The sequence below is a fragment of the Xyrauchen texanus genome, chromosome 2 (genome assembly GCF_025860055.1).
Source record: "Xyrauchen texanus isolate HMW12.3.18 chromosome 2, RBS_HiC_50CHRs, whole genome shotgun sequence".
Classification (NCBI taxonomy): domain Eukaryota; kingdom Metazoa; phylum Chordata; class Actinopteri; order Cypriniformes; family Catostomidae; genus Xyrauchen; species Xyrauchen texanus.
The window spans coordinates 27888550-27912898 of NC_068277.1; the positions used below are offsets into that span (position 1 = coordinate 27888550).

The following is a 24349-nucleotide window of genomic DNA, read 5'->3' on the forward strand; positions in this document are numbered from 1 at the left end:
TGCAAATCAATCCCAGAATAAAAGCACTGAAAAAAGCATGTGCGAGCAAGAAAGCCAACAAACTTGACTCAGTTACACCAGTTCTGTCTGGAGGAATGGGCCAAAATTCCAGCAGTTTATTGTGTGATGCTACCCAAGTTTATTTTGCTACCCAAAACATTTGACCCAAGTTAAACAATTTAAAGGCAATGCTACCAATTTAAAGGCAATGCTACCAAATATGCTACCTGATCTGGGCCAGGATTGTCAAAAACAAGTTTGGTGACGGGTCCGCCTACAGGTGGGAGGTTGACCACCTGGTGACCTGGTGCAATCAAAACAACCTTGAGCTCAACGCTCTAAAGAGAGTGGAGATGGTTGTGGACTTCAGGAAGAACTCAGCCTCACCTGCACCTGCCCCCATCACCCTCTGTGACTCCACAATCTACACTGTGGAGTCTTTCCGCCTCCTGGGAACTATCATCTCCCAGGACCTCAAGTGGGAGCTGAACATCAGCTCCCTCATCAAGAAAGCACAACAGAGGATGTACTTCCTGCGTTTGCTGAAGAAATTCAACCTGCCAAAGACAATGATGGTACACTTCTACACAGCCATCATCGAGTCCATCCTCACATCCTCCATCACTATCTGGTACGCTGCTATTACTGCCAAGGACAAGGGCAGACTGCAGCGTGTGACCCGGTCTGCAGAAAAGGTGATTGGTTGCAATCTGCACTGCTCCAGGACCTGTACGCCTCCAGGACCCTGAAGCGTGCTGGAAAGATTGTAGCTGATCTCTCCCACCCCGGCAACAATCTCTTTGAGACTCTGAGGTCCATCAGGACAAAAACCTCACACCACAAGAACAGTTTCTTCCCATCCGCCACTTGCCTTATCAACAAGGCCCGGTACCCACCCTGACACTCTCCACACTCCACCTCTGGCTCTACGTGCCACTGTACTTACTCTGCTGCTCTTTTATTTTTATTCTTACTTTTAATATATACTGTGTGGACATATTTATATTGCTTATATTTTAATACTTGTTTTTTATATTTAGAGAATATGTGACACGCACCTACAACACCAAAACAAATTCCTTGTATGCGTAAAAAACATACTTGGCAATAAAGCTTTTTCTGATTTCCGATTTGTTTATTACATCGCAAATCGCAATATTATCCTCAATATTCGCAATATGACATTTTCCCCAAATCGTGCAGCCCTAGTGCACACCTATTGCAATGCATTTTCGTTTGACTCAGACATTGATTGAATCATGAACAATGGTTACTAATTCACAGAATAGGGCTGGGGCACCCAGCGCCATCACAGAAAATAGGGGACAGACCTATATAGTATGATAAACATGCTTTCATTCACATACACTCTTGGTCAAGCGGACAAACAGGATACAACCATTTGGAGAAATTCTTACAGAATCACAATATCAAATACCTTGAAAGCCCAATACAATGTGCATCACTTTAGTTTTTTATGTGATGTTATATGAAAGACAGTAGACCATCTGATTTTATAGTTACACTTACATTTTTAATCCCACAAAAGGCAAAACACAATAACTACACCAACACTAAAACTGCGAGAAATTACTTAAATCTATTTAGTTTTTGCATGGATTTTGTAGCTATTGCAATTTTCACACTCCATATTCTCTTAATCTGACCATAGATATTCCAAACCAGTGTGTCACAGAATTGATAATCATAGTCTAATAAACTTGATTTCGGTCATATCTCAATTTTGGCTAAATGTGTAGTTACTGAGATTTGCCTTGGCACAGCAGTTTAAATGGACCAAAATGTGAAAAAGAACACAGAATTGTTGTGACACGGGACACACATTTACTTAAATGCAATGAGAAAACTGTCCCTCATACAACATTTAATGCCATGACCTTATGAATTCAAGACTTGTTGCTCTGATTTAAGACCTTTTTAAGGCCTTAATTTGCAGAAGGGCATATTAAGACTTTTTAAGACCCGCTGAAACCCTGATACATATTAGGGGTGTAAAAACTATTGTATCGTATTGTATCATACAATACAAGGCTTACTATACAATACCATATGTAACGTACCATACATAAACAAACACATTATAATGTTTCTAAAACCCAAGCAGCGCAACATTAAGAGCTGCAGAAACAGTTTCCTCCTCGGAGAGGGGGCTCAGAGCTCTCACAGGAAAAATAGAGCAATATTTCTACAGTAGGTGAGAAGAGCAATGGCAAACGGCAAGTAGATTGTAGCATTACAGTTAGTAGAATTTGTCAAACATCGGTGTCATGCTACAGAATATCAAACAAATTGGTGGATTTGTGATGCAGAATCGCATATGATGCAAAGTTGCATTTAACAGCCAGCCTCTACAACTTGGAGCATGACACTGATCCAGACGCTCGTAAGTAACAGGGTTAATGCACACATTTTTCTTTTTTCTGTTTGTTTGGTTTGGGGGGAAAGTTCAAGGTTTGACTGTTGCACTAATGTTAGAATGTGGTCTTTATGATTTTGTTTTTGACACACAATCTATTGTTTCTAATATATGAAAATGCCAAATGTTAATATGACTAGATTGTCTCTCTCCACGTGGAATGTGAATGGGTTGGGGCACCACAAAAAAGAAGGTTATTTCTTTTCTAATACATAAGAAATAGTGCATTGTGTTTCTTCAAGAAATGCATCTTTTCCAACAGGAAGCTGAAAAATTTGGGAAGATATGGGGTGGACATGTTTTCTTTAGTGCTAGCCCAAGTAAGAGCAGGGGAGTCATAACATTGATAAGTAAATATCTACAATTCAAATGTCTCAAACAGAGAAAATATAAATTAGGAAGAGTCATTATTGTTTTAGCAGAAGTTCAGGCGCAAAGGTTGATTTTGGCTAATATTTACACACCTAACGCTGATGATCAGGGCTTTTTTATAGATCTTGAAGGGATGTTGCAAGCCGCTGTCACCTCTCATAATATAATATTGGGGGGAGACTTTATTCTATTGATGGATTCAGTCCTTGATCATAGTGAAGCAAAAGTGTGCAAGCTCCCAAGTGCAACGTGACACTTCACAGGATGTGTAAAGATGTTGGTCTTACAGATATTTGGAGACTTTTAAACCCATCTGGGAGGGACTATACATTTTTTTCATAAGTCCATAAGATTTATTCTAGAATAGATTTTTATATATATATATATATATATATATATATATATATATATATATATCTCTAAGTCCCTCATTTCATCTGTTGTGGATTGCTCAGTTGGAAACATTTTAGTCTCAGATCACATTCTGCTGAACGCCTAATGTTGTCTGATGGCCTCAGAGAATTGACCTGATTGAAATACAGATATAATACTATTTTGTTGCGGAAGGTGGAGTTTTGGCTATTCAGAGCAAGACAGTTGTTCTTTGAGTAGGGGGACATACAGGGAAGCTTTTGGCTAGATATAAAAAGCAGAGAGAGTTTTTTCTACCATTCCCTCAGTGAAATCTGCTGGTGATTAAATATTTACCTTGTTAGTTATGACATCTCTTATACATATAGATCAGGTGGGGTTTATTCGGGGCCGCAGCTCTTCTCATAACAATAGGTATTTCATCAACATCATGTGGTCAGTGGCGAATGATCAGACTCTGGTCGCGGCCATCACACTTGAAGCCGAAAAGGCTTTTGATATGGTAGAATGGGATTATCTTTTTAAGATTTTGTAAATATACTGGTTCGGGAATACTTTTATTGGATGGATTATGTTTTATAGACACCCGGTAGTGGCGGGACAAACAAATGGATTCATTTCAGATTATTTTACTCTGGATAGGGGCACCCGGCAGGGTTGCCCTCTTTCCCCATTATTGTTAAGAAAGGAGGAAGATTTTCTAGGGGTGGTTGTGGGAGGTGTGGCGCATAAGCTTTGCTTTATGCAGATGATATTTTATTATTTGTCTCCAACCCTACTAGATCTATGCCTTGCCTCCCACAGAATTATTCATTCCTTTTCTAAGTTCTCAGGATACAGAGGTAATTGGTCTAAATCTGAAGATTTGGCTCTGACATCGTACTGCCTGATAACGGCTTTCCAGTGGTCCAAACAAGGCATTAAGTGTTTGGGTATTTTATTCCCAGCAAATTTGTGTGATTTAGTTAGAGTTAATTTTTACCCTTTAATAAAAAAGGTTTTCAAGCGATGTGGGCAGGTGGGCTTCATAAAAATTTTCGTTAATGTAATGTAATGTAAAAGTTAATGTTATTAAAATTAATTGTATTCCAAAATTCAACTACCTGCTAATGTCCCTCTCTCTTATATCAAGCAATTTTATAGCAAAGCGAAGTCCTTCATTTGGAATGGGAAACGTCTCAGATTACATTTCAGTAAACTGCATAGGCCGATTTATAATGGTGGGCTAGGCCTACCCAAGAATTTGTTTTATTATTATGCGTTCGTCTCAGATATCTGGCTCATTGTTCACTTCCACCTGAGAGAACCCCTCCCTGGTTCTGTATAGAACAGGAAGTTCTCGCCCCTATTTCGCCATTGCAAAGCCTTTCTATCAAACTAATCGGAAAAGTTAAGTTACACCCCGTTATCTCGCATTTAAACTTGGTATCCAGAGTGTTTAATTCTGACATTTATTTAAATGCTGCCTCGAGTTTATGGCTAAACCCCAAATTATGTATTAATAAGTCCCCTTTCTGCTGGTCAGTGTATTGTGAGAGGGGTTACTACACTCAGTGACCTATTTGAGAGTGGAGTGTTGAGATCCTTTGAAATTTTGGTTCAACATTCTGGCATTCCCAGATCTCAGTCCTTTAGATATTTACATCTGCAACACCTGCTCTGTACTATTTTTGGGAGTAGCATACACCACCCTAAATTAGCAGATACTCTGGAAGTGGTGCTGCTTTTGGAAAAGATCATGAGTCATCAATGTATTACTCCCTGCTAATTCATAGTCTCAACTTCTCTCAAAAGATTATGGGAGAACGATTTAAACTTGGTATTGGAGGAGGGAGATTGGGCTAGGATTCTACAAAAAACATCAAGTTTGCATCTAGAGATGCAAGGGTGTGCCTTATGCAATTCAAGATTTTACATTGATTTTATTAGAATCCCTCTGATTGTATAGACATGGTCTTAAAGACACACCCACCTGCTGGGGATACCAATCAGAGGATCGAGACATGCTGCATGATCATGAGAAAGGATTACATCAAGATGTAGATTGGAATGCAGGTGTGAAAAAAGTCATATAAAAAGCCTGCTCATCTCTTGCTGTTGCTTGAATGCTAGTGATTACATGATTACAATGACATAATATAAGAAATATTTAAGATTTCACACAGTTTCATGATCAGTAATCAAATAAGCAAATTTGTGACATTAACTGTGTTAACTCATTTTGTACAAAAGGACAGGTTTTCTGTCATTAACTCTTTCCCCGCCAAACACGGAATTTTCCGGGTTTTATGAAAAAATGCTTCCCCGCCAAACACAGAATTTTCCGGGTATCCGTGTTTTAGGTGGTATACGGTAAGGAAGACCCGCACGCATGTTTTGAAAGAGTACGCAACTCTTTGATCAAAGAAACAGACTGCGATCGTCTCAAACGTGAAGTGGAACACCATACTAATACTAAAGCACTTGTTTGATAAAAATGCCTTTCTCAGCTTTTTGTCCAAAATGTTGTTTTTGACAAAACCTACCTCTGTTCAAGTGGCAATAAAAAAAGAACAAATGAAGATAAAATAAATCGTTTTTTTTTGCCTAAAAGCAGAGGCTCAGATCTTTATTTTGATATATAGCATCTTCATATATTCATGGAAGAAAATATTCTGCGGGCCATTAAATTTTAGCGAAAATCGTCAAAAACCCTGGCGGTGGCTGGCAACTTTTTTTAAAAACGCTGGCGGGGAAAGAGTTAAAGCACTTAAGGCGCTCTGTGAAAATTCACATGCAAGATCATGATTATATCATAATCATCGGGTTTTCGCAAAATTTTCACTGAAACTGTTATGCTGGTAATATAATTTGTAATGAAACATTTCTCAATGTCAAAAAGGTTGCCGACCCTGGTATAGAGAATGGTGCGAAAAACAAAAAGCATCTGTATTTCTGCTGAAGTACACAAATGGTAGGCCCACTGCAGCCTCTGTTTTCTGTTCTTGGCTGACAGAAGTGGAACCCAATGTGGTCTTCTGCTGTTGAAGACAACCACAAGGTTCAAAATGTTGTGCATTCTAAGATACTATTCTGCTCACTACAATGGTACAGAGGGGTTATCGGAGTTACTGTAGCTTTCTGTCAACTCGAACCAATCTGGCCATTTTCCGTTGACCTCTCTCTTCAACAAGGCTTTTCCGTCAACAGAACTGGATGTTTTTTGTTTTTCGTACCATTCTGAGTAAACTCTAGAGACGGTTGTGTGTGAAAATGCCAGGACATCAACAGTTACAGAAATACTCAAACCAGCCTATCTGGCACCAACAATCATGCCACGGTCTAAATCACTGAGATAAAAATTTTTCCCCATTCTTATGGTTGATGTGAATATTAACTGAAGCTCCTGACCCATATATAAAAAACGTATCATTAAGGGAAATAGCCAGAGCAAAATTTACCAGTATTTTCAAAAGGGTTGTGTTCACACATAACCTGAAAATTGCAGTAAATATTCTTGAAAATGCTGTATGTGTGAAAGGGGCTATACTTAGACCACCTCCTGAGATGGCATCAATTCAGAGTCAATTTGGAGTGTTTACATACAAGCCAAAATGATTGCAAACCACTCTAACACCCCTGAAATGAACAAAGTGAGAAAAGGCCCCTGATCAACAGAGTAAAAAATAAATAAAACAATCAGGTGTCGATTCTAAACGGTTCCTTCTCTCCATCTTATCTGACAATTAAACAAAAGCCACAAGCAATCCATGGAATTTAGCTGAAGGAATCTAGTTGGAGTTGTTCCAGCCTTTCAAGGCCTAAACTAAAGATTAACTGAGCGAACACAAATATTAGCATGTAAACCAAGCAAACATTAACAATGCATTGTACACAAAGGGCAGGATTAGAGGCAATGGTGTACATTTCATTTGGATTGTGAGAAGATCATGATGTTCCCATCAGGTGACTATGGATGGACCCCAACTTTGCTAATAAGTTATTATATATTAATTAAAAAATTATCTGCAAATTTATTTGTTAATTTGCAACTATAGGGTAATAATACTGAAATAATACTCTTATCATTCAATTAAGATTCAATATTTTGATTTTGAAGGTTTGGTCCATCCACTTCATCTTGAGCTTTACTTGCAAACCTTATGTCACACACTCAATAGCACAGTTTGCTATAATAACTGTATGTATTCATCTGCTCAGGCCATTGTTGATAACCATTTTCTGTACCTTGTCCATTAAAAATAGTTGTTATACTGTACAGGATAATTGTCCTATATAAACATATTTTGAAGACCGAAATTATCAGAGGTTTAAGTAATGATGTTGACTGAGATGCTCTACAAAGGATGGGCGGAAGAAGGTTTTGATTCTGAACGAAAGTAATGTTCTGTATATAGATCACCGAGGCCTTATTCTGATCTCCTTGGTGAATTTGCAATTTTTTTATCAGATCTTGAAGTTACTGTAGATAGACCTTTAAATGTTGGTGACTTCAACATTCACATAGATAACGAAAAAGTGACACATTGGGATTTATCAATATTCTCAACTCTCTTGGAGTCAGACAAAATGTAACAGGACCAACTAGGGCTGAAATGATTAGTCGACATTATCAACAATAAAAAACAAATGTAGACAAACATTTTCTTTGTCGAATAATCGTCTGATTTCATTTAACAAAACATGAGATCTTTTGAAACGCTAATGATGACACGGGAGAGCAGCACTTAAGCTCGCACTTGATTGAGGAGAGGAAGAAAGAACAGCTCACAGTCCAGATGCACTCCAAACTTTCCAAACAGATTAAATACAAAAATGCTAAATAAGTAAATACAGAAGCAGTGTCGTTATATATTGTATTAAATGCATCCTTTATTCAAATAATAAGTTACAATAATAAGGAAGCGCCTGTATAAACAGTCAAACTCTGAAACTGCCATTTGTCTGTGCGGTCATAGCCGCTTATAGGAGTCACGTGAAAAACAGTGTGAGAGAGTTTCAAACTTCTCCCTGCTGATACACTGTCTCGCGCGGAGACGCTCATCACTGGCGCACGCTTGCTGCAGCTAGATTTTGTTTATAGTGATTGCTCGTGACAAAGTGAATTATAATATGAGTGTCTCAGTGTGTATCTTATGGTGAAGAAAATCGCAGATACACAGCTCTATAAAGAAGAAAGAGTTTGAGTTTGTTGAGTTAAAGATGGATCGAAATCAAGTGAACAAACAAAAAGGTGAGAGGGTGAAGTCTTAAGCCTATTTTACAATGCAAAAAAAATATTTTTGGGATTTGTCTTTTTTGGTTTGTTTTCCAATATAAATATCTAAAGCTCCTTATGTACATTTACTTTAGAAGCTATACTACAGAAGAAAAAAACTGTTATTGAAGAATTTTAAATATAATATTTAATTAATTTTAATATTGAAATATTTTAAAATATCGAAAAATCCTTAAAACAAGATACATTTATCAGAGAAGATATTTAGATTTGCTTTTAGAGCAAATATCTTGAATATGGGTATATTTTTTCTTTACTGCACTGGCAGAAGTATGAACAAGTGAAAAAATACACTTATCAAAATACACTTATATTCAAGATACATTCTCTGAAAGCAAGTCTAAATATCTTATATGTTGCTTCTCAAGTAAATATATCTTGTTAAGGATTTTTAGACAATTTTATATGGAAAACAAGACAAAAACACTTGATAACAATAGGATTTTTTGCAGTGAAATTTTTAAATAATTAAACTATAAAAATCAAAGTAGTTTTTCCCCTTTAATTCAATGAATGTCATTTAGAGATATTTTAAAAAGATGATTTTGTCAACTATATTGCAAGTAAGTATGTTTAATACAACCTTGTAAGTCGAGGCACAAGCTGAATTGTCGGTTAAGAGGGATGCACCGATCCGATACCTGGATTGGTATCGGCTTGATACTGAAGCTTTTAGACGGATCGGGTATTGGTCTGACAAGCCCAAACGTGTTAGTCATGTTCGTTAATGTCAAGCTCAAAACAATCTCATAAAAGAACCATAAAAACACAATTAAAGTAGTTCTTATGACTCGTGCATTTTATTCAAAGCCAAAGTAAATATATAAAATGCATGTGCAGCTCCAGCGCGTCTGTGAATGGTGCAGCTCTGTTTACACACACTCGCGGCTATTTTTAGCCTTCACGCTGTGCACAATATCTGAGTGCTACTAACGAACAACATCTCCGATGTAGATGCTCAATAGTTCAGTTCACTTATAATATGCATTTAGAATTTTTTTACCAGAATTTGAATAAGAAGCAACTTAAACTACTGTGAACTTGCCTACAAACAGACACACTTACAGGACTTCCTGGAGAGATCAGAATGTCAAAATAAAAGTGTGAGGGTAAAAGTTAAAGGTGCATGATTGAGATATATTACTATTATAATATATATTTTTTTGCTTACAAATGATAATAATATTTAAGTTAAAAGGGTTCCAAACCAAACTGTGTGAATGAAAAGTGAGCTGATATCTTACAACTAAAAAAAAAAAAAAAAAAAGGCCTGACAAAAAAAAAAAGTATTTTTTTCTACTGATGACTTATACTGGAATGACTGTTATTTTTGCTGCTACATTATCAAGTATACTAGTTAACAATAAATTTTTTCTTAATAAGCTATACATATTATATTGAAATAATGTGTAGTTAGAGGTTTGTGTTTCTTTACATATTAAAGAGCACACTCAATTAGTTCCACACAATAATGTAAAGATATTCTAAACTATTTATGCAAAAAAAACAACAACACTGGTATCGGATCGGGATCGGCCGATACTGAGATTTCCGAAATCGGATTTGGAAGAGAAAAAGTGGTATCGGTGCATCCCTAGTTAAGAGTTAATGATTAATCGTTGCAATAATCGCCCGAATAGTTGAATAATTGTTCTAATAATCGTTAGATTAGTCAATTATAAAAATAATCGTTAGTTGCAGCCTAGCTCATTGCCATAATCAAATGCTAGATTAAATTCTGTCATATGGAGTTGATGTTGATAATTTAGAAATTCTGCAGCAGAGCGATGACATCTCGGATCAATACCTCGTCTCTTGTATGCATGCGATCAGCTAATATAAAAAATATAAATACAGTCGTCTCTAGCACTTTTGATAGTGTCACCCCCCTTTGATTAAAGAAAATGTAAGAAATAAGCCCTGCACCATGGTACAGCGATCACACTCATGCGCTCAAGAGAGCAGCTCGGAAAATGGAGCCCAAGTGGAAGAATACAAAATTAGAAGTATTTTGTGGTGCATGGAAGGATAATGTCTGTAGCTACAGACAGATACTAAAAGCTGCCCGGTAAGCATATTTTAGTAAACTCATAGAAAATAACCACAACAATCTTAGGTATTTATTCAGTACTGTGGCTAAATTGGTTAGGAATAAAGCATCAACTGAACCAGATATTACGTCGCAGCACGACTTAAATTACATACATTTCTTTACTGATAAAATTGAAATAATCAGAAATAAAATTGGAATTATGAAATCATTTGTCATAGCACCTCAGAAAGCACAGTGTCTCATAATTTTCCTCATGTGCATCGTATCAAAACATCAAAAGCCACAACATGTATGTTAGATCCAAAACAAACTAAGCACTTAAAAGAGGTATTTCCTGGAATTTCAGAACCTCTTCTTAATATTATTAACTCCACGCTATCCTTTGGACATGTCCCAAGAAACTTTAAAATGGCAGTTATCAAACCACTTATTAAGAAGACACAACTTGATCCTGGAGAACTGGCTAATTATAGGCGGATCTTTTGTGACGTCATTGTTTATGTTTGTCGCGTTGCATCATGGGAATCGTGTGGCAGGAAACACCGCTAGATACCTGTAATTTGATTGTTTTGCACGTTTGGAGGAGGATTTAGAGAAGAGGATGGTTCACTCTTGCTGTGTGGTCGATTGTACGCCTCGTTGGGGGCCTGATAAAAAGTTTTTCAGAATTCCCTCCGAAAAGGATCGCGAAAAACGAAAGAAATGGTTGTGTGCGATTACATTCTGTAGCTGTGCTTTGATACCAGCAAGCCTCACTAGTACATGCAGCATTTGTAAGTCCTATCCTGACAGCTGCTTCTACTTTAAACATTAAAGCTGCTACATGACTGTATGTTTCTCCAAGACTGGATTTGAAAGAAGGAGAAATGTGTAAGCTGTGATATACAAATTTTCACCATAGTACAGATGCCACTGAAAGTCTCACACTGAACACAATTGAATTGGTACAACAGTCACTACATTTTCAATAAATAAATAAGAACACTGATCAATGAAGACTTACCCGGCTTTGCAGTCGCAGTGAGCAGTGATTTTGGCGATCACCCACGGGAGATGCGAATCACGCTGTGACTCTGCTTGGCCAGGTCTAACCTCTGCTTTTAGCACGATCACTGCTTTCTGTTTGGCAGAAAAGATCGGCCCAACTTTTCGAAAAACAAAATAATCATAGGCCTCCAGACTTTTGAAAGCCTTTAATCTTTCATGAGTGAAGGGTCCAGGGGTTTCTATTAAATAAGAATAAATGTCTCCCCAGCAGATTGGTGGCCAAGACACGGGCGAGTCGGACCAACGTTTTTTGTCATCCCAGATCTCATATGGGCTTTGAATAACTTCGATTTTGTCACCAATACAAATTTTGAGCTTCTCTCCAAACCTCCTCCGGTCTTCAGATGTTAAAGTGCTTATATATTGTGGATTTCGCCCGCTAACTCTCTTGAAAGTGCTCGTCGCGTCTTTACAGCCCGCCATACTGTTTGTTTTGTTGCCACACAACCACTCGCGCATGCATACAAAGATGTCAACAAAGATCCTCCTATAGACAGATTTCAAATCTCCCATTTAAGTCGACAATACTAGAATAGGTAATATCCTCCCAAATATGTTCATTTCTACAGATAAATAGTATACATGAACAATTTCAGTCAGGATTTAGGCATCATCACAGTACAGAGACTGCACTTATCAGACTTACAAATGACTTGCTCTTATCAACTGATCACAGCTGCATTTCTCTTCTAGTGCTTTTAGATCATAGTGCTGCATTCGACACGATAGATCACGATATTCTCATGAATAGGCTAGAGAATTATGTTGGCATTTGTGGAGTTGCATTAGGATGGTTTAAGTCCTATTTAGCAGACCGCAACAACTTTGTCTATGTAAATGAGTAATTGTCAAACAAAACAAAAGTATGGAGTGCCACATGGATCAGTTTTTAGGGATCAGTTTTTTAGGGACAGTTTTAGGTTTTTCTCCTTGTATATGCTTCGCCTGGGAGATATTATCAGGAATCGTGGAATACGTTTCCACTATTATGCTGACGATGCCCAACTGAGATTTCACAATTCTCCAAATTAGCAGTGTCAATGAAATAAGTACTATATATTGGACTAAAAACCTCTCAAAATAAGCTGCTAAAATATCATTTGTCTCTCAATAGAAATACTGTTACATCATCTTCAATAGCGAAGATTGTTCGTATTAACTTTAAAATTCTGTTAACTACATACAAAGCTTTGAACGGTCTAGCTCCGCAGTACTTAAGTGACGTTCTGACATGCTATATTCCGTCACGTTCATTAAGATTGCAAAATTATGGCCTGTTAATAGTTCCTAGAATATCAAAATCACCAAAAGGTGGTAGATCCTTTTCATATTTGGCTCCTAAACTATGGAATAGTCTCCCTAACACTGTTCGAGATGCAGACACACTCACTCAGTTTAAGTCTAGACTAAAGACTCATATATTTAGCCAGGCATACACATAATTGATCCTTCAACTCACAATTAGGCTGCTTTAGTTGGGTCTGCTGGAACCAGAAAGAGTGATCACATCTATAACTCTACAATTAATTGAATGGCATCTATGCTAATATTATTTTATTTGTTTCCCTGTCTCAACCTCGGGACTCCTATCCTGAGGTCACAAGACCCGGCTGGATCCAGCTCTATTCATCAATTCAGTCTCTATATGATAGACTTCAGAGGATGCACTGATGCCAACTCCAACCATAAGACACGGGATACTTAATATGCCACTGCCTGAACCTTGGATTTAGGATAGACCTCACTGATCTCTGCCTGCATCACCTCGGTATAATGATGGACTACACGCTTGAAATGGAATACATAGACTATCAATTAATTGCCAACAAAACCCTTAAACAGCCAACTAACAATTACAATGAATCTATGTGAACTTCTGCAGTTAATCCAAGATGGACTTCAAAGACATTAGTCATTAATCTTACAGTTCATACTAAATCTTTTTTTAAACACTGTCCCTTAACACTTATTTAGTTTAATAATTTTAAACCACGACTTGCGCTATACATAAGTAATATTGGCATTGGCATTTATGATGTTATCCAGAGGGGAACTGGCCCCACAGTGATCCTGGTTTCTCCCAGGATTGTTTTTCTCCCGTTAACCAACATCTTACAGAGTTTTGTGTTCCTTGCCACAGTCGCTTTCAGCTTGCTCACTGGGGTTATTAATAACTTACGTTTAAACACAATTCACAATCGTATTTTATCAAACTACACAATGATGACTCATAGACATTAAAGACATTACAGTTGTATCTTCTGTTATTGCCTTATCTCCTTTAAAGCTGAAACGATGTGTGTTGTGAAAGACGCTATACAAATAAAAATGACTTGACATCTGATCGCCTCCAGGACATGACACTTTGGTGGGGCACGCAACTTGACAGACAACCAAAATAACAGAACAGAAACCAATTTATTAATAAGCACACAAGACATTGGACATTGCCATAAAGTTGCATCCAGTTTGCACTGCTTACCGATACCACGTTGTGCAGCTGAATACGATAAGGCTCACATTAGCCAGAAGAAAAAACTACAGTGATGTTGACAGGCTGCTTGACGATGTGCGCTTACCTCCCCATATGCCAATCTTGAGCTGCGACTTGTCCAGGTTTTCCACATAATCTCCTATAAATCTGTTCAGGAGATCACTGACTAAAGACTCGAACACCATGATGATTCGATGAGGACAGCAACCCTGTCACCAGGAAAGCGCTAAAACGACAGTACGCATTTGATAAGATTACTTCCTTCCCTGTGTGACAGAAGTTAACAACTACACCGACTCGCTCGGCGAGCAACTCACGCTGTCTGAAATAGGGGTCGCTGCAGCGATGAAGGCTGTGTCTCCTTTCGAAGGCTGTGTACTAGGTAGGACGTGTCCTTTGAAGGCTGCAGTATACTGAGCGTCCATCTTTAAACAAGTCTCGCGAGACGGACTTCATAGGACAAACGGAAACGGAACGTAACGTGGTTGCTATGACAGCACGCCACTCTTTAACAAGCGCCAGTGCTTTGAGTGAGAAGGGAGCAAAGTCCCTTTGGAAGGGAATGTTTGAGGTACATTTTAGGAGAGTTATAAAGATGTAATGAGAAAAGAAAATAGATTTTACAGTTATTTGTTTAGTCTATAATACTTTATTGTAATTATATATTAATATAATTATATATATTATATACTCTGCACCCATCTACTGAGGTACTTCAACTTGAAAATGAACATTCCTTGCGTTTGAAGATCATATTTAGGGGCAAATTGGGATTTTTAAAAAAAACATTTCAATTGAAGCAAAGAATTCACTTGCTACACATGCTACCTCCGGAGGAGGCAGCCTTCCAAACGAGACAAAGCCAACGTTATTATGAATAGGCTGGCTAGTTGATAATGGAAAATCGATTACAAAATGAAACTATACTGAGCAGACGGTCATTTTCTAAATAAGAGACAAGAGAAGAAGATTAATTTATTATGTTCAAGTTTAAAAAAAAGTATTTTTTCTGTAATAATTTATCAAAGTATTGTTTACTGTAATGTGTGTATATCTATATATATTTTATTAATTATATAATAATAATATATAATTCATATAATATTATATATATATATGTATGTATATATATATATATATATATATATATATATATATATATATATATATAATATTCCACTATTATATAATCCTGCTTCTTTTCAGTATTCTGAACATCTTCAGAGAAAGAAACGAAACAACCTACATAGTTTGCAACATTTTACAGATATACAGGATATAAGTTGATATAACAGTAATTTATATCAATTTGGTCCCTTAAAAAGTGGGAGGCACATATACAAACTGTTGTAATTCCTACACCGTTCACCTGATTTGGATGTAAATACCCTCAAATTAAAGCTGAAAGTCTGCAGTTAAAGCACATCTTGTTCATTTCATTTCAAATCCATTGTGGTGGTGTATAGAGCCAAAAAGATTAGAATTGTGTCGATGTCCCAATATTTATGGACCTGACTGTATGTTGTGTTTGGGATCGTTTGAATCTGGGTAGTCTCTACAGTGAAGATTACATGTATATGTACATATGTACATATATGTATATATATATATATATATATATATATATATATATATATATATATATATATATATATATATATATATATATATATATATATATATATATGTTTCAGGAAGTACAGTAATAAGAAAAAAATTGACAAATTGGCACTCCTGTTGCTATATGTATGTGTCTGTAGGAATTTCATATACTAATACTCACTGCAGTTTGGCCTCTAAGTGAAACAAATTTGCTCATTGCATTCTACAAATTGAGAACTTTCCAATGATATATAACTCATGGCTATATCATCTTTTGTATGGTTTTACACTTATTTATTATTGTTGTGATAACAAATTTGCAAATGATGAGAACAAAACAGTTCTAATTTGTCAGCCAATTAAAAAGCATTAATTAAGAATTGGTAGGATCAGCCATATGCATTGTAAAGTCCAGATTCTAAGCTTTAAAATGACTCCTGTTTTGTTCAGAGTAAGCAAGAGGTTATTTATTTATTAAGTAATTATTATTTATTTATATATTTCTGCAGGGAGTTTTTCACCCACACCTATCATATCTGAATACATGGATTTAACCACTGGAGTCATATGGATTACTTTTATGTTGCCTTTATATGCTTTTTGGACCTTCAAAGTTCGGCCACCATTCACTTGCATTGTATGGACCTAGGTATGTACAGAGCTGAGATATTTATTCTAAAAATCTTTGTTTTTGTTCTGCAGAAGAAAGAAAGTAATACACATCTGGAATGGCATGAGGGTGAGTAAATTATTAAATAATTGTCATTCTTGTGTGAACAAAATGGCTTTTGTCAAATCAAATTTGCACCCATATGTGACCGATGTTGTGCATGTAATGACTTGAATTTTTTTATTATTATTTATTTGGTCAATGTAAATTTCATTATTCATGTATATATGATGTATTATGTATTTTATTATAACATCAGCCTGCCCAGGGACTACGGGTGGAAATTAGCTCTTGAGCTAAAACCTGGTACTATGCATCTTTCCCCTTGAGGTTAATGTTTATTGTACGCTGTCCCTGTTTCTCTAAATAAAAAAAATAAATACAAAAATGCTGCATCCATACCACTAGGTATAGTGTAATTTTAAGACTACATAAAAAGATAAAAACATTACTGAGTGCAACTTATACTAGGCCAATGTCTTATGAATGGCATATTCTACAAGTTCAAAGTTATTAAACCAAATGATCTAATCTGTTAATCATCTAATTGCTGTTTTGTATGATGTTTGCTGTTTTGTATACTTGAATCTCCTAAACACTATTGTAAATAAATGATTTTTTTTATGAAAGTACTTTATTTACTCTATTTCCTATACATTTGTGGTTTAAAAACATCCTCAAGAATAACATCAAGGACGTGTTCTCATTTCTGGATCTTCAAATTGTTATGTCACAAATTGCTGTACATAATCTGAAAGTCCACTTTTAATAAATAAATAAACAATTAAAAATATCAGCTCCATGTATAAGATTACCACTTTTTTTTATACTGGCCTATAAACATCACTAAATTGTTGCTGCATTGACCACCATGTTGCGAGGACTAGAGTCAGGATAATTGACACATGTGGTACTGGCTCCAGGTGGTTCAAGGTGGGTTTTTTTTATTTTTATTTTTTTATAAATCACCATGTGTTTGTAGCAACTAGCACAGAGGCAACAGATGGACTGACCTTGAAGTTCAGAGGGTATTTACAGAGATCCCTTATTTCTGTGTAAGTGTGATTTAGTGGTGTGCATAAAAAAATAGAAAGTCTTATTATTTGTTAGATAAGATAAAAACAAAGCAGCCTTCTGTGGGGACTGTGACGGTACTCTCCACCTCACATACATCCACCTCACTCTCCTTCTGTCCCCATATTGATGTGTGTTTAGGGCTGTGGTTTTCCAAGGTCTTGAGATTTGTTCACATGGTCCCCAAGGAGTCTGGTTGAAATCCAATTGAACACATAGAGGCTTTTTGTATTTTAGTGCTGAATGCTTTATGTTCAAACATGTTATTTAAGATCTTAAAGCTGTAATCAAATACCTTGAGACGTATGCTGGTGTCTGTAGACATATTTGGTCCGATTTCCACATTACTGCATGGAGACTCAGCAAACTCCTAACACCAAAGGGAAAGAAATGGTAAATAGAGATAAATCATTTGACACAGCACAATAAAATATACAGTACTATACTATTAAATTCAAACTCAATATATTTTTAATCAATCTTTAGTTATTATATACATGTACAGATGTTTATTGACAAAATCTAATGTAGGAAAGGACTGTAATAATGAAAAAGTTTGGGCATGGCCGGGCCATAAGGATGGATGCCTGAATGACCCCAATCAGCCAGGAGAGGGATGAAGAGGAGCCGGAGACACCTGAGACAGAGAAAGTGAGAGAGAGAGAGCGAGAGAGAGAGAGAGAGAGAGATGCATGTAGCTGACGAACGTGTGCATTCTGCGTTGGGCTGGAAAGGCCAACAGTGTGTGCGACACACAGAGATGTGTGTGTGTGCTGAAAAGCAGTTTTATGTTGTGTCCAAGTGAAAGTGAGTCTAATTAAAGTCTTCCGTGAACTGTTCACCCGGCTACCACTTCCTCCTTCGAAGGGAAGGCAGAGATCTGCTACCCTGTTATAATAGTCAACTAATTATTCTCTCAGTAAATAAATGTTACGAAGAACTCTTGTATTCTGTATTATTGTAAGTCGATGCAGATGGTGCATGAGGAGCTACTAATGATCAACTTCTCATACATTTCATATTTTAGAAAAAACATCATTCAAAATCAGGTTATAAAAACTAATTAGGGAAAATATAAATACATGGTTTTTTAACCATTAAATGCATGGTAATTTTCCCAACACACATATTTGGGTCCTTAGAGACCCGACACTTATGTCTATCAAAAATGGATGTACAAAATGCCCAGATAGTTAAATATTTTTACAAATATATTCAAGACAATTAGAAAATGATAAAATAAAATATATTTTGACATTAAAGAGAGAATGCAACAATTCAAGACCAATCAAGAACAGGATTCATTATTTTCACACTGAAATTTAATGAGATGGAACTGGCTGTCAAACACATATTGAGCACATAACACATAATCTACACATGTGTAATGTACAGCTGAAGTCAGAAGTTTACGTACACTTAGGTTGAAGTCATTAAAAAAAAATATTAACCACTCCACATATTTCAATTTAGCCAACTATTGTTTTGGCAAGTCTTTTAGGACATTTACTTGTGCATGACACAAGTACTTTTTCCAACAACTGTTTACAGTCAGATTGTTTCACTTTTAATGGATTAATTACAGTGGGTCAGAAGTTTAAATTCATTAAGTAAACTGTGCCTTTACGCATCTTGGAAAATTCATAAAATGATGTCAAGCTTTAGACAATTAGCCAATTAGCTTCTGATAGGAGGTGTACTGAATTTGAGGTGTACCTGTGAATGTATTTTAAGGCCTACCTTCAAACTCAGCGCCTCTTTTCTTGACATCATGGGGAAATGAAAAGAAATCAGCCAAGAACTCAGAAAACAAATTGTGGACCTCCACAAGTCTGGTTCATCCTTGGGAGCAATTTCCAAATGCCCGAAGGTACAACGTTCCTCTGTACAAACAGTAGTACACAAGTATAAACACCATGGGACCATGCAGCCATCATACCACTCAGGAAGGAGACGTATTCTGTCTCCTAGAGATGAACGTAGTTTGATGCAAAAAGTGAAAATCAATCGCAGAACAACAGCAAAGGACCTTGTGAAGATGTTGGAGGAAACAGGTAGACAAGTATCTATATCCACAGTAAAACAAGATATCGACATAACCTGAAAGACAGCTCAGCAAGGAAGAAGTCACTGCTCCAAAACCACCATAAAAAAGCCAGACTACAGTTTGCAAGTGCACATGGGGACAAAGATCTTACTTTTTGGAGAAATTTCCTCTGGTCTGATGAAAGAACCTTTTGGCCATAATGACTATCTTTATGTTTGGAGGAAAAAGGGTGAGGCTTGCAAGCTGAAGAACACCATTCCATCCGTGAAGCATGGGGGTGGCAGCATCATGTTGTGGGGTGCTTTGCTGCAGGAGGGACTGGTGCACTTCACAAAATAGATGGCATCATGAGGCAGAAAAATTATGTGGATGTATTGAAGCAACATCTCAAGACATCAGCCAGGAAGTTAAAGCTCATTCAAATGGGTCTTCCAAATGGACAATGACCCCAAGAATACTTCCAAATTTGAAGCAAAATGGCTTAAGGACAGCAAAGTCATGGTATTGGAGTGGCCATCACAAATCCCTGACCTCAATCCGATCGAAAATTTGTGGGCAGAACTGAAAAAGCGTTTCTGGAGGAATGGGCCAAAATTCCAACAACTTATTGTGAGAAGCTTGTGCAATGCTACCAAATACTAACAAAGTGTATGTAAACTTCTGACCAACTGGGAATGTGATGAAAGAAATAAAAGCTGAAATAAATAATTCTCTCTACTATTATTTTGACATTTCACATTTTAGAATAAAGTAGTGATCCTAACTTACCTAAGACAGGGAATGTTTTCTATGATGTCAGGAATTGTGAAAAACTAAGTTTAAATGTATTTGGTGTATTTAAGGAGTATGTAAACTTCTGACTTCAACTATCTGTGTATCTTATGTGTATTTTCTCAGGTACTTGTTGAGTCTAAATAGATGCACAACTTACATTATTTCAGTAGTACACCCAAATGGCAATAGTCATATCATACTTTTCACGTGTTGAATTTGCTATAGTTTACTTCCATGTTGTTTCTTCATCAAATAGCAATGTGAAATGTCAAGTAAATCACTGAAACATCAGTGCTACCTTGAGTAAGAAATAACATGTATTAGGGATGTCGGGCCCGATACTGAGCTCATGTACTTGTACTCGTACTCATAAAAATACTCCGATACCAAAGACCGATACCTCTCGTGACGTAATTGACAACTTTCAGTGCACAGAAAAACCGGCGGCAGCAGCAGAGAAAATGTCTGTCTCAGCAGTGTGGAAATATTTCAAAATTAATGATGACAACCCACGCATGTCAGACTGCAAACTTTGTTCTTCAAAAGTATCAAGAGGAGGAACAAAAACTAGCTCGTATAATACGAGTAATATGATAAAACATCTGAAATTGAAACACAAAAATGAGCACAGAGAATTTGCCTCTAGCGGTAGCACTCGGCAACAAACATTGCAGCAAACCATAGCGAGACAAGAGAAAATGCCAAGAGATAACCCAAGAGCTATAAAAATAACAGAGATGCTTACCCAATTCATAATTCTTGATGATCAACCACTGTCAGTTATTGAACCACTGTCTTTTAGAATTTTAATCTTCAAAAACCTACTGTACATATGCTGTGAGGAACATCCTTAGCTTATATAGCTTAATTCTTATAAACACTACTCCTACGGTTATAGTGTTGCTCACTTGCTCACCATGATTAAACAGTACACTGTTATATTTCACTTTACTAAACTCTTGGTTGTGATTACATTGTTACACAGTGTTATGTTATAAACATTTGTTCTGTGATATTTGTTTGGAGCTTTTGGACAATTTTGTGACAGACAGATAAAAAAATTACGATGTTTTTATTTCATTTTTTATTATGCCCTTGGTTTAGTAGAGGAGGTTATTGGACACTGAAATTTGTTTGTACTTTGACAACTTTGTGACAAGCAGATCATTTTTTTTTTTCTTCCATAATGTATTTGAGTTACAGTTGTTTATAATTATAAGCTGTCCTAAAATCATTAGTCTCTCTGTGTTGTACTTCGGAAAACTGCCACTTCACAAACAAAGTACAGGTACAGGTATCGGTATCGGTATCGGTATCTGTGAGACTCGTACTCTGTCTTTAAAAAATGGTATCGGTGCATCCCTAACATGTATATTATGTATGTCTATAAAAAATACTGATCATTCAACATTGCTCATTGTTGCACAGAAAGTCAATGTAATATAGCATTTATTTGTATGAAAATAGTACTCATTTCTCTTGAAATACACAAAGAAATAGATATCCTGTTATAGTAAACTTAAATAGATATGAAATAATTATAACAATTATAATTTATGGAAGTGCAAATGAAATAAAAATAAAAATAAAACAACACTCTTACATACCTCAAGTCTTTAGAGACCCTATACACGTTTGGTACTTAAACCATTAAAATATTTTTTGGTTTATTAAAGAGCTGTGGGCACAACTCCAAAAAATCGATGAGGTACAGAGGGTGGAATGAGGTCCCAGGTCTCTAAATGCGTTTAAGGGTTAAGCTGTCCCTTCATTCTGATGTTCATAAAATATGTATGTATTTTGTATTGTGTTCAAGCCACATGTATTGTATATTCTAATGAACAGAATCTGGGTGGGGTTATGAATGTCAGAGGAAAAATACAGCCCTTGATATATACGAATACTCCCCAAATACCAATAATTGTCATGACACATGGTAGTTGTAATGATTGAATAGATGGAAAAGACTGTATTGATGTGAAAGATAAGATGAACAGCCCCACCTACAGGCCAATGGCATGAAATGCTGATTCAAAACAGGACGTCTGGCCATCAGAGAAGGGTATAGCTGCAGGCATTGTTCCAAAAAGGGGCGTGAGGTCCAAATCGCCATTAAAGTTATAGAGAGAGCCCAACCAAACCCTTCCCTAACCTTAACACTGAGTGGATCTGACGGCCCGTTTGGAATTGGCGAAACCCCTTATTGGAGTAACCCCGCCCCCATTTGGAGGTCCAGCTATGCCTACTTGGAGAATCATAAATCTGGCTTGAAATATTTAACGTTTACCTATACTCTGAGTAATAGTCATCCATGAATATGTCAATGGTAGGCTAAACTAGGACCATGTTGTAATGTCACATTTTAATCCCTAGAGAGCAGCATAGACATGATAAAAAGGTGTACTGTCTGAAGATACATTTTAAAGCAATGATCACTTTAAAACAGCAGTGTGAGAGTAACAAGATGGTTTGTTTAACAATTTTATGTTAATATTGTTGTCAAACTACATCAACATGATTCATGAGCACGAGAAAGATGAAATGAGTTTTTGAGATTTGTGGACAGAAGCTAGGTGTCCTTCACAGAATGTGTGGAATGGTATTGTGGGCTCACCCCTGTTTGAGCTTTGCTGGGTCAACACACATCAGTAACACATTCCAGGTGCCTGACCACAAAATCCATGTCTTCAATCAAGCCAGAAGCACTGGCTTGAGCAGAGAGCATGCCATAATTTACAGCTGCATATTAAAAACAAACAAACAAACACACACACACACACACACACACACACACACGCACCACTGATTCACTCTCACTCTGTGTGTGTGTGTGTGTGTGTGTGTGTGTGTGTGTGTGTGTGTGTGTGTGTGTGTGTGTGTGTGTGTGTGTGTGAGCGTGTATTTATCACTTTGTGGGGACCAAATGTCCCCATAAGGATAGTAAAACCCGAAATGTTTGACCTTGTGGGGACATTTTGTCGGTCCCCATGAGGAAAACAGCTTATAAATCACACTAAATTATGTTTTTTTGAAAATGTAAAAATGCAGAAAGTTTTCTGTGAGGGTTAGGTTTAGGGGTAGGGTTAGGTTTAGGGGATAGAATATAAAGTTTGTACAGTATAAAAACCATTATGTCTATGGAAAGTCCCCATAAAACATGGAAACACAACATGTGTGTGTGTGTGTGTGTGTGAGTGAGAGAGAGAGCGAGAGAGAGAGAGAGAGAGAGAGAGAGAGAGAGAGAGAGAGAGAGAGAGAATTTGTATCTGTGATCTGAATTCAGTAACTGAATTCATAATTGTATTCATAATCTAAACAATAATGTCATCATGGTTGTAGAAAAATAAAATGGTGAGCAGACACAAATCAGAATTTTATTTGAGAGGCATTGAGGGAGGATGATGGCTCTTCAAAAGTTGCCTAATTGCCTTGTGTTTATGTGTATACAAAGGTTTATGTGTCTCTTAGGTGTGTGACAAATGATCAGAAGTGCATTAACATAAGACAGTAGCAAGAAAATGAACGTAAGCACACTAGCAAAAGTCACTATGGGTTGGGAGGGTTACTTTTAAAATTCCACTACAGATTACAGAATACATGCTGTAAAATTTTATTTGTAACTTATTCCATTAGATTACTCAAGATCAGTAAAATAATCAAAATAATTTGGATTACTTCTTCAGCACATTCTCATAAAAAAGCCTAAATATCTTATGCAGTGTTGCTTCTAAAACAAAATAATGTTTTAACAAAAATATATATATATATTTTTTTAGATATTTTTACAGAAAAACAACAACAAAAAACTCTCATCAAGAATAAGATTTTTGCCCCAATAGGACTTACTATAGAAAAAATATATATGATCTAACGAGGATTTTCTTGCAAAAAAAAAAAAAACAAACAAAAACATGATTGTTCCTGGTAACAGAAAGATGTAAAATGGCTAGAAATAGCATTTTAGCTTAGCATAGTGCTAAATGTTCACATGACATTTTACACAAGGTTTGTTTCTATTTCTGCTGCTCCAAACTTCAAATTTAGGCTACTTTTCTGTCTGCTCGTACGAATGTAACCATTTTAAGAAAGTGTTTCACCACTGTTCAAATGCTCTTTGGATCACATTACA

The 24349-nt window shown here is 36.5% G+C and overlaps 1 protein-coding gene across 1 annotated transcript in view; it reads right to left on the reverse strand.

Annotated features, from left to right (window-relative positions):
• Positions 1–14546, reverse strand: part of LOC127654077 (intermembrane lipid transfer protein VPS13C-like) — a 90844-nt gene extending 76298 nt beyond the window's left edge. The window contains exon 1 of the mRNA XM_052141059.1: positions 14139–14546. Within this exon, the coding sequence (XP_051997019.1) occupies positions 14139–14238 (100 nt within the window). The 5' untranslated portion in view covers positions 14239–14546. The remainder of the gene's footprint in view (positions 1–14138) is intronic.
• Positions 14547–24349: the final 9803 nt, after the last annotated feature.